This window comes from Zootoca vivipara, chromosome 7, assembly GCF_963506605.1.
Source record: "Zootoca vivipara chromosome 7, rZooViv1.1, whole genome shotgun sequence".
Classification (NCBI taxonomy): Eukaryota; Metazoa; Chordata; class Lepidosauria; order Squamata; family Lacertidae; genus Zootoca; species Zootoca vivipara.
Genome location: NC_083282.1, coordinates 40,651,335 through 40,663,357, shown reverse-complemented (window position 1 = coordinate 40,663,357; position 12,023 = coordinate 40,651,335). Strand labels below are relative to the sequence as shown.

The following is a 12,023-nucleotide window of genomic DNA, read 5'->3' as shown; positions in this document are numbered from 1 at the left end:
CCTTCATTTGTCCCTACAACCACACAGGCAGGTATGTCTTTCTAAGGAACAGTGACAGACCCAAAACCATTCAATAAGCTTTGTAGCCAAGCTAGTATTTGAATTCATATCTTCCTGGTCCACCAAAGCATATGACAACTATGAATTTAAGCTTTTCAAAGGCAAATAAAAGAGCTAGAATGTCCTAAGTAATGGACTGCCATGGGCACAGTTGAGGCTGAAGGCACAATTTAAAGCCTTAAAGAGCACTCCTGATTGTTCTGTGGCAAAAGAAGCTGCTCTTTCAGTTTTAAATAGCAGAGTTAGTTGTGATAATCCTTGCTAGGTATCAGTGAAATTGGGGGAGGGGGGCTGGTTCAAACAGCAAAATTTGGGGACGGGTAGAAAAGGCAACAAGGAAAAATTGGTTCTCATTTTTCCTTACAGAAGTGATTTCTTGTTGTGACTCCTGAAGACCCTCCTGAAGAGGCCCCAGCTGCAATTTCCCCGTCTCGACACACTTCTCTAGCTCTGCTGTTTCCTGCTGCAGCCTGCCAAGCTCTTCTTGAGCTTTATTCAAGTCATCTTTATATGTGGAGATTTTGCACTCCTGATCAGTTATTTCTGCCTTTAGTGATGAGATCTGCAGAACGGAAAGCAAAATAAGTTAAAAACTACACAACTTCGCCCTAAAAAAATTTTTTTTTAAGTAGTATGTCTAATTACAGGTACATATTAATTTGAATTGGTGAATATAGACTCCATAAGATCTGCCTTTAGGAACAGATGATGCTAGTTCTAGTAGGTTCTGGTTTCAAAAAATTCCCTATTACAGCAGTATGGCTATTTACTATGGAAGAAGTACTTGCGGAAGCACGGTTTCCACTGCATAAATAAAAGAAGGGAGCTGGACAGCACAAACACTATTCCCACTATGGCATCTGAATTGGTCGGTTAAAATGCAATGTTCCTGATCTGCAAAACCAGTTTGCGGAGGATCAGGAATGTGTTGCTGTCTGCCTCCTTCATCTTTTGCAGACTGAAATATATTCCCATTTATTGTTGTTTAAAAAGAAGTCATAGTCTGCCCCCTTCAAATGCAATGGAGAATCATTGCTTGCTCAATAAAGGGAACAGAAAAGAGTACAAGCGCAAGTAGCACATTCCTGATCTTCCACACCATGATTCTGAGGATTTGGCGCATGATTCTGAACTGAGCCAGTGACTTTTCAAGCTTACTCATTATTAGATTTTACCACACCTGAGCATACTACAATTAAAAAGTAGCTAATTTGATGATCTGATAGTACCTGGAGAGCAGAATCTCCATCAGTTCTGATCCACTGACTATGCATGCTTGGGCAAAGCAGTCCGAATAACATCTGGAGAGCACTACATTGTTATGACAGGGTTAGCCAAACCACAACTTTATATTTATTTCTTCTTTTTCTTTTGTAGGAATATGATGTTATGTTTTAGAAAGGAATTGCTTTGGGCATGAGACTCTTAAGACTGTGCCCATCCAAACTTAAAGGTAAAGATAAAGGGACCCCTGACCATTAGGTCCAGTCGTGACTGACTCTGGAGTTGCGGCACTCATCTCGCTTTAATGACTGAGGGAGCCGGCGTACAGCTTCCAGGTCATGTGGCCAGCATGACTAAGCCGCTTCTGGAGAACCAGAGCAGCACACGGAAACGCCGTTTACCTTCCCGCCGGAGCGGTACCTATTTATCTACTTGCACTTTGACGTGCTTTCAAACTGCTAGGTTGGCAGGAGCAGGGACCGAGCAACGGGAGCTCACCCCATCACGGGGATTGGAACCGCCAACTTTCTGATCGGCAAGCCCTAGGCTCTGTTGTTTAACCCACAGCGCCACCCACGTCCAAACTTAGGCCAGCATTAATAGCAACTGACCTTAAAACAGCACCATAACATTGAAGCATGCCAATAAGAGTTACATTGCAATCATGGCAATATCCCTTCCCCTCACTTTAAGGCTTAAATTTGAAATAAATTAAGTAATCTTCAGTCAATTGTTCTTTATAATGTGAGAACAGCAACATTTTCCCATTCCAGCTATTTTCCTTTTCACATTACATATATATATATATATATATATATATATATATATATATATATATATATATATATATATATTACTATTGCTCCAGTGAAGAGCTGCAAAAAACTTAGGGGAGTTTTCACAAGTGAGCTACCACTGCCTACCAAATCAGCTTCTTCAGCACATTTCTGCCGGATTGCATTAAGTTGCTGTTCCAGCTTGGCTTTCTCGTCATCAAGATTATTAAGGATTTCCTCTGCTTCCTGCTTCTGAGCCAACAGCGCCTGCAAATTATTGCTCTCCCTTTTTACTTCTTCTTGAAGATCCTGGAATTTTGCAAATAAGTTTTTTTAAAAAAACACTTAATGTATTCATGTCCAATGAAAGGCCCATTAAAAGTATGACAGTTTGAAGATTTAGACCATATGATATACAAAGAAAAATGGAAGGGGTGGGAGGCAATGGAAAAATCAAAGAAAACAAGATAGAAAGCATATAAATTGTTTTCTATGACAAAAATGAAGCAGATGATGTTTATATGGCACATTTTCAGAAAGAAGAATTTGAAACAGTATTAAAAACAAAAACATGAAAAGGAACAAAGTAAGTACTGTAACATGTTCAGAAAAATTGTTAGCCGATATCCTCAGTGGCTTAGTAACTGGCATTGTATTGCATAGGGCTTTGGGTAGAAGCTCCATTTGGCCAAAAGCTGGTAGGGTATGGGATGAGAAAAAATTATATACCTCAAAAATATAGATATTAAGATTCAGTACTATTTCTCCTATTTCTGCTACTATTTAAGCACACATTCCAGATAAAAGGAAAATCAAGGAGGGGGTGAAGGAGAGCCAGTGAGAGTATGGCCTGGGAAGAATCCTGAGGGTCAAATTTTGTCCCCAGGCCTGAGGTACCCCACCTCTGCGCTTATGCCATCAAGGCTCCCTGGCACAAGGAGAATGTCTCACCGCAGACGTGCCAGCACTAAAGGTGGTTAGAATTACTAGTTATAGTATTCATGGGGAAAAATAATAAACAGGGATTTGGACCCCAAATGTGGGGAGGCAGGAGGAACACTACCGGGACTGGATTATGTATAGGGGCACAAACTCTATGTTAGGAGCAGAGTTTAGCTCTAAATTATTCCAAAAGACACATACCACATATAATAAGAAAAATGATACTACATTCAGTACAAGTCATGTACTGTGTAATCTATATTCATTCAAAAATAAAGCTAAACATTCTACAGTAGAATGAAATACAGCACAGCAGCATGAAATAAGAAACTCAAACCCAAAAATGCATTGGAAGTGGTGGAAAGTATTACACAAGACACTTGAATTAAGGAGAATATTCCACAAGCTTGCTCTGTATGCCCACAAAACAATATATTGCTAGAGTAATGCATGCAAGCAAGGTTAAATAAAGCTACACTTTTTGAAGTTTATTAAGCATAGCATTTTGAGATGATCAAAACAACCTTTCCAAAATAAAAACAAGCAAGGATAATTTACTTTAGAAACCTAATTACGAAAAGGAAATTAGATTCATAGATGTGAAAACAGATCTATAGAAGAACAGCCACCTTTCAATCTGATCAATGCTTTTTCTATATGATGTATTAAATGAAGTATTGAATGCTTTCACATTTAAGTCCATATATTTCTTTAATTACAGCACATATCATCTCATTTCAATTTACTCCACTTCAGCAAATACTGCATTCATTTGCACAACTCATTTTGAGTGTCTGAAATGCCATTCTCTTAATGTCCAGTTTCACCCTTTCTAAAGCTACATATGACTCATGGAAACTATTTCATTTCTGATCAAGGCTCATCTTGAGCCTTGTTTCAATGCATACTAAGGCAGGAAGTCTGAAGTAAAAACTTTGTGCCTCTAAACATAAAACATAACAGAAAGTTCTTAACTTGTAATTCAAATATGTAAAGCATTCTTATTATTGGAATAAATAAAAGGAAGCCTTACTCTCACACACATATTAAAAATATCTGCTTTCCTACCAAAGCTTGACTCACTAGGAGAAAAGCAAACAATCCTACGGTAGGCCTCCTAACATTGTATTTCAACAAGTTTCTTGGGGAAAACTGTAGTTTTAGTTTTCATACTTAACATAACTGAATAGGTAAATTTAGAGGAATAAGCATTGCAGCAGTCCATAATCCATTTAAAAAAGAAAAAGAAAGACTGCCACTTCCAATTCCTAATTGAAAATTCTGCCCTAGCTCATGAAGACAAGAAGATCAGCCACACCACCCCTTTCAAATCCTTTAATTCATTTTCTATTAATCAAATTTCGGTACTATATGGCTTCTATAACAAGGGGCTACTAAAGGAAAAGAAAAATCAATAACCATTAAAAATGTTTAGAGAAATATGATTTTACTTTATAAGAAATGGCCCATTTCAGGCTTCACTTTTTGCTATCATTAAAAAGAAGTGCACTTCTCATCACCTTATGAAAACAGATTTCACATCATCTAGCCAGAAAAAACTGCTCACAAATAAACTGCTCTGTGTAAGACACTGCCTGATTGTGTTTCACCAGAAAAGACTGTAATGCTCAACAAATAAGGGGTTGCCACTGAATGACGATAGCCAAATTGGACAGATTTTTAAATTTAAGCAAAAGCAGCTTTTGCTCAACATTTAAATGCTCTGGAGTCCCCACCCCTCCAGCTACAGCATAGGTTAGGATGCAATCTTAGTATCACTTATGCCTGGGTAATTTCAATGAACTCAATGGCATTTATGGGTAAGAAACGAGAAGCTTGACAGATGTGTGCCTAGGTGCAAACCTTTATCTGCAGAAAACAAAATCCTACATGTGTTATGGTATACAGTGCTTAAAATTCTAATACTGTGGACCAGAACAGTATCTTCCTCTGCAAACATGCCACATTTTCCTCATCTCTCCTCAAGCCCCATATCCTGCAGGCATTTAACATGACATTCCCATTCAAAATTCCTAAGGCAATAATATTCTTACATCAGCATGTGCAGAACCCTTATTTGCTAAGGACACTTACTGCAATATATTTTTCAACAAGCTCTAAGTCAGTTCATCCAATATATTGTTCAAAGCACAAGAAAACCACACAAATTTACACTGAAATTACCTGGACCTCATTTGTCCTCTGTTTGATTGCGTCTTCTTTTTCCTTTAGATCTTGCTCCACGTTATTCTTTTCCCTAGAAGACCAGCAAACAATGCAGGAATATTTAAGCACATTAGCTACACCAGGTACAGTTATCCAACCCCCTAAGCCAGTCTCTCTTTTTAAATACATAGTGGAACATTAAATTTATAGGAATGCGTTTCTGTTCCTTTATTTACGAAGAAGAAAAAAGACAATTTTCACTCTCCCAGACATGGGTAGGTGGAAATAATAGCTTAAAGAGAAAGCAGAGAGGAAAGGAAGGGGGGGTGAGAATCAATGAAATACTGTCTTCAGTGATCTCACTGTTGCTATGGAGCAATTGTCTGGTGAAAAGGGGGAGGGATTGCATCAGCTTTCATCTGTTTAACCCTTTTGGAACCAGAACTATAATTTAATAGACTTGAGCAACCAGATTATTTTTTCCTAGGAAAATACTAATCTGATCTTTGCAATATGGATAAACACCAAGAGTGGAGTGAGCATTTTTCTCCTCCTTTTAAAACATAAATCTGGAAACAGCTAAAACAGCAGATTCCCAATCATGGGTTAGATCCAGGGCAATAAGCAGGAGGAAAATTGCTGCTAGCATAATTTTGCACACACATACATGCAAGTGTTAGCAGTGCTATGATACATAGGTTCTATAATTTTCATATTAGCCGTCCTGAGCCCGGTTTTGCCTGGGGAGGGCGGGGTATAAAAATCTTCTTCTTCTTCTTCTTCTTCTTCTTCTTCTTCTTCTTCTTCTTCTTCTTCTTCTTCTTCTTCTTCTTCTCATTATTATTATTATTATTATTTCCACAAGCCCTTGCGCAAGTGAAAAAAACATATTGGGATCTGGTATTATTTCCCTCATGGGATGTTCAAGAACAAGGTTTTAATAGCCTATCCACGAGGAAGAGACATCCTTGCTTAGAACGGCAGTTTTGAATCTGACTGCATGACACATGGGAACACTTGTGTCCAATAAACCATTACAAGGTGCAGTTTCCCCAAAATATGACCAAATACTTGGGTATGTTGTGCTAATGCAGGCATCCCCAAACTGCGGCCCTCCAAATGTTTTGGCCTACAACTCCCATGATCCCTAGCTAAAAGGACCAGTGGTTGGGAAAGATGGGAACTGTAGTCCAAAACATCTGGAGGGGCGAAGTTTGAGGATCCCTGTGCTAATACCCTGGGTTCACACACTCCCTTCATTGAGGGAACTGTACTCCACTCTTCCCCTGTTAGCATTTTCTTATACTTTGCAGGAGAGAGTTATATTGACGCAAAAGCTCAGTGGATCATTAGATAATATACTGAGATAGTTATATTTAGGAACCTCTCCAGCAGTGATTGCAATTGGTTGTAGACTGCTTTTAATGTTGTGACCCGCCCTGGGACCTGATGGTGAATTGTGGGTAATAATAATTTCAGGCAGCGACCATTTTAGGTGAGTCCAATTGACGAATGATCGCTGAGGCGCAGGTCCTTTTGGGCCTGGAAGAGTGCGGAACAGGGGCAGGGTGGAATGGGGGCGCTTATGTAAGCTCTACCAACACGTGTGGGGACCAGGAATGGAACCCTGTGCAAAATGGTTGCTGCCTGTATAATAACAACAATTTAAAGCAATGATTTCAGGAGATTAATATTGAGATGGGGGAGGGGGAAAAGGAGAACCAGCAAGTATGAGAGTGCCCAGTATGCTAGCATTTCAGGTTTCCTCTTCGTTCTTTTAATTTTCCAGTGACAAACACTTCAGACTCTACCAAAGATATTTGAGGGGATTAACGAAAGATTGAAAAAGTTTCCACATCCTTAGAGATACTCTCAAGCTTGGCAATTATTAATGCATTTCATTATTATTCAACAGGTAACAGCTGCCACTTGATCAACGATTGACAAGTTTCCCTTGCTGTGATATTCAAGGCGAAGTAAAATCTCATATGCAGATTTGCATCTGTTCCTATAGCTCTTTCCAGTATTACAACTATTGAGATCTTCTGCAACAGACAAAATCCATAAATAGCACCAGAGATGAATGTGCTTGTAATCAGCCAACACAGAAGAAACTAAAATAAACAGAACAGCAGAGGTCAACTGAAGGAGTACCCTAGCCAAAGAAAAAAAATTCACATAATTCTGCATTGATGTTGATGCAGGTTCCTTTTGCAAGCCATTACATATGCTTTGCTTTTCGTTGAACATAACTAATTTCATAATTTCAGTATTGTCAAGGCTATTAATCCTATCTCTGTCAGAGAATACCAGAAGCGACTATCATACAAATACTGTGCCTGACTATTATGACCACCTGCTTTGAAATCCTGGAGGCGAAGATTGACAGTAGAAAAGGAAATATGTTTTATCAAAACACTACACAATTAAATTATTTCAAAACAAGTATGTAAACACATACCAGCCTTCTCTTAACCACTGTGTAAATACTGATACAGTGAACTGTACTGTACAGGGTTTTTTTTAAAATTCCCCTAATCGAGAACATAGATATTCAGTTTCCTAAGGTAAGAAACAAATGTATATCCACTTGGAAGAATTTATCTAGAGCATGCTGTTATCTAGGACAGATACACATAGTTGCAGCTAATAATTTCTTAGCACTCAACATAAAAATACAGAAACCAGTTATCTGAATAATGCACATAAACATGGTAGACTTTTAAATGCTAAAAATTCAAGTAATCTCAAATAAATCTTACATTAGCAGACAGATGCAATATTAAAGACAAGATAAGGTAGAAGGGACCTTACATATTCCTCTGCAACTGGATGTTGATAAAGGCAATACTGACAGACCACAAGTCATTCTCTAACATTTCCCCCTGTCCATTTTTCCAGTTGATTGACTCCACATTTTAGTCAAAGTTTCACAAGTCTTATTTTGCATTTCCATCTACCCCCACCCACAACAGCTCTCTCTCTCTCACTTCTCTATCCACATCTTCTACCCTCTTCTCTTTTCCATCAGCTGTAAACTGTCTCATTTCTGTAAAGTGCAGGTACAGCAGTGGATGTGGTAGACCAATGTCTTGTCCCTGTTATTGACCAGATGAGAGCCTACAAACTGAAGCTCAATCCAGAACAGACTGAGGCACTATGAGTGGCTTCCTGAGATCAGATGGGATGGCAAATTTAATAAAAAATAAAATAAAATTATTTTCCCCTTCTCTAACCTAAACATGCTACTTTGACTCTCATCACTTCATAAATCATTTTGTACTTCTTCCTTTCTATCCATCTTCAATCTCTTGGGTCTATAATCATAAAGACCAGATTCATGATTTTGGTGAGCCCATGGGGAAAATGCCCTCGAATCTGAAGGCATATGAGGTACCCATTAAGCGTTTCATTCATGTAAACATGACAAGCTGAATGTCAAGGTGGGGTTCTAGGGGGTGCATTTCGTTTAAATTGTACCTTCCTGCTATGTAGTGTAAATGAAGTTATGAGCAATTAAATGAAAACAGTGCAAGCAAAATGCATAATTCTATTTACTTACCTCTGTAGTTCAACTATTTCATTGCTTAAAGTATCCAGCTCTTTGATTGCTGAAAAGTCTGCTACAGGACTTGGTCCTAGCATGTTCTGCAAGACAAAGGAGAAAATATGGTTTGCCATGGATCAGAACAAGCAGCCCAATTTGTAGTGGTGCAAGTAGCTGAAGTGGCATCCAATCCATGGCAAGGAGGCAAGGATCGTCTACAGTACACTGCCCATACACACCTGTGCTCTAACTACAAGTTGAGCTGCAACAGTTGCACTGGGTTTCCTTTGATCCTATCAGGTTTTCAGATGTTGGGACTGGATACATTGGAACTATACAGGGGCTTGCCCAATCCATTCTATGCAGGGCTGTTATAGGGGGATAAGCACCAGCACCAGGGCTGTCTTTACCTGGGGGTGCAAGGGGTACGGTGTGAATTCTGGAGGGCGCCAAATATTTACCCACTGCAAAATGATCCCTCTCGATCAGTGGCAGTGAAAAGCAATGGAGTGGAAGTCCCCGCCCCTCTCCTCAGTCCAATACTCTCGATGTGTCAGGAAACAAAAGCAGTTTTCTCCGCCCATGTTGTTATAGGTGTGCGATTTCCCCCCCCCAACAAAGCTGAACTTCCCCGTCCTAAAAAAAGCTCAACAACTTTGAGTCCCGTCCCCCCCAAGGAACGCTGGGCAGATCACCCTAGCACAAAGGCTACTGCCAATAAATAGTATAGTATAATTTGCATATTAACTCATTAGGAAGTAATGAGGTTCTCTTGGTAATTGTTGCCTCATTCATGTTAGTCAGAATTTTGCAAAAAGTCTCCTATTGCTTTACTTGCAATAGTGACACCATAGCTATATTTGTAAAGAGAATACATTATGCAGCAGATATCTGCTATACACCTTCCAATATGAAGATGTGAGTAGAAAATGTAACTGACAATGTGCAATTTAGAGTACAATTTTAACCAGGGAAAGACCAGCTTAAAAGGTAATCCAAGTTTTAGAAGTACAGTGCTGCTCTGCTAAAAAGACAAGCTATTGCTGAATTCCTTACGTTATACTCAATAGTCCCAGTAAAGTTGATAACATTTCTTTCCTTAACAGCAAAAAATGGAATTGCTGTCTACACTGCTAACTTATATTATCAGTTGGTTAAGACTGAATGTGCCTACCTATAGGCTAATTACTCTTACAGTGCAATTGAAGCAAATGTGCAATCCTGATGAGTAATTGTATCTTAGACCTGGGCACATCCAACCCCAATAAATTGATAGTACAATCTGTATTTAAATACTTTTTTACCTAGCGCTATTTCCTTCATGAAAGGGACGTGGGTGGAGCTGTGGTCTAAACCACTGAGCCTAGGGCAGGCCGATCAGAAGGTCGGCAGTTCGAATCCCCGCGACAGGGTGAGCTCCCAATGCTCAGTCCCAGCTCCTGCCCACCTAGCAGTTCGAAAGCACATCAAAGTGCAAGTAGATAAATAGGTACCGCTCCAGCGGGAAGGTAAATGGCGTTTCCGTGCGCTGCTCTGGTTCACGAGAAGCAGCTTAGTCATGCTGGCCACATGACCCGGAAGCTGTCTGCAGACAAACACTGGCTCCCTCGGCCTATAGAGCGAGATGAGCGCTGCAACCGCAGAGTCATCCATGACTGGATGGTCAGGGGTACCTTTACCTTTACTTCCTTCATACCGATGTCAAAATAAAGTACGTGGCAGTATATTATTCTATAAATTTTCAAGTACAGCAAAGACCTTGGGATGACAAAAGCTATACTACTTCTGAGAATTAAGCAGCATTCTGCTGTTTCAAATAAAATGTAACATGAGAAAGATGCTCATTATTAAACAGTCAATATTGGAAAAGTGAAGAATCTCTAACCTTGAGATGGCAGATTTAAGAAACTGACAGTATAATAAAGATGTAAAGCAGAATGGTGCAGAATGGAAAATATAGTCCAAACTAGGAAAGACATAGAAGGAAAGCAAACATACAAAAAATATTAGTAAAGCAAGAAATAAAAGCAGGTTTTCAAAATAATGCAAAAATAAACCTGATATTATTGAATTCAAAGAAAATGCAGAACTTCTTGAGAGTCATTTCTGGGCAGGAAGTTTGATTCGTTTTGGTTTAGTACAACCAAAAAGAAATTTTCTAGGGCCAAATAAGCAAAGAACGCTTTCAACACAAATCTGATTTTTACCTGGCACATACTGATTAAAAATACAACGCAAAAAATGATGTGAGACTTAACCCTATTTAAATTTGTTATTATGGTAGGTCATCGTTAAAACAAGGAGATTAGGAATCATGCAAATCCTCAACATGAAACACACATTTTTAATGTTACAAAGGTGGGCAACAGAATTTATGTATCGACAGTGCCAGTACTTCCTGGCCAGGAGTTCTTTGAACGTGCAGCAGCTCCACCCCTCCCCTTCAGTGCAAGGCCATAAGACACTTCCATATGTATGCCTCTGTTGCGTGCATTGAAATGCCCCCCAAAATTTTACCAAATGTCATCCAGTGCAACTTTGTACTGAACCCTAAGAGCCAATGAGAACCTCTTTCTGCTGACAATACTCATAAGCAGCTCCCAATACCTTCCCCCTGCTGCAAATTCAATCACCTCTTCCTTTCATTTTTTAAAAAATCACGTCTGCTTTCTTTGTCTATGTGAGGGGGAAGGGAAAACCAACAAAATGGATATAAGGTAGTGAACTCAACTCTCTGTTCAGCAGAATTGTTTACCCATCATAAGGCACACTAACCCAAGGGCCTGCTACACAAAAATAAGGGTGTATCTTAAAGTATGTCCAAAATATCATAAAATATGCAAAAATGTCACCTTTTGTTGAGCAGTTCTCTCTGATGGAGGGATCATATCTGCAGTTAGCACCTGAGGAGGATCAATGCCCTTTGTCAACTTCAGATTGATGAAATGGAAGGCCAAGGCAAACTGTTCCTGGGAAAGCTTCCCACAGTCCCTTGTATCACATAGAGCCCTGTAGAAGCCAAAGGGAGAAAGATTCAACATTTGTTCTCCCACTTAAAAATTATGTATTTATTAGAAGAATTATGCAACTTTGATGCTGGCATTGAAACTTTTGAGTATTTTAGCAGATACACAACAGTCTTCTCAGTACGTATTGCAAACAGCAGTAGATGCAGCTGGGACAAAGACCTGTGGTTGCCCATCACCTAGATCAGGCATCCCCAAACTGCGGCCCTCCAGATGTTTTGGCCTACAACTCCCATGATCCCTAGCTAACAGGACCAGTGGTCGGGGAAGATGGGAATTGTA

At 39.4% G+C, this 12,023-nt stretch overlaps 1 protein-coding gene across 1 annotated transcript in view; it reads right to left on the bottom strand.

Moving 5' to 3' along the window:
• Window positions 1–12,023, bottom strand: part of EPS15 (epidermal growth factor receptor pathway substrate 15) — a 54,441-nt gene that overhangs the window by 16,971 nt on the left and 25,447 nt on the right. Inside the window, exons 11-15 of the mRNA XM_060276910.1 lie at window positions 11,568–11,724; window positions 8,731–8,816; window positions 5,187–5,259; window positions 2,208–2,369; window positions 425–622 (exon numbers count right to left, since the gene is read on the bottom strand). Of these exons, the coding sequence (XP_060132893.1) occupies window positions 425–622; window positions 2,208–2,369; window positions 5,187–5,259; window positions 8,731–8,816; window positions 11,568–11,724 (676 nt within the window). The remainder of the gene's footprint in view (window positions 1–424; window positions 623–2,207; window positions 2,370–5,186; window positions 5,260–8,730; window positions 8,817–11,567; window positions 11,725–12,023) is intronic.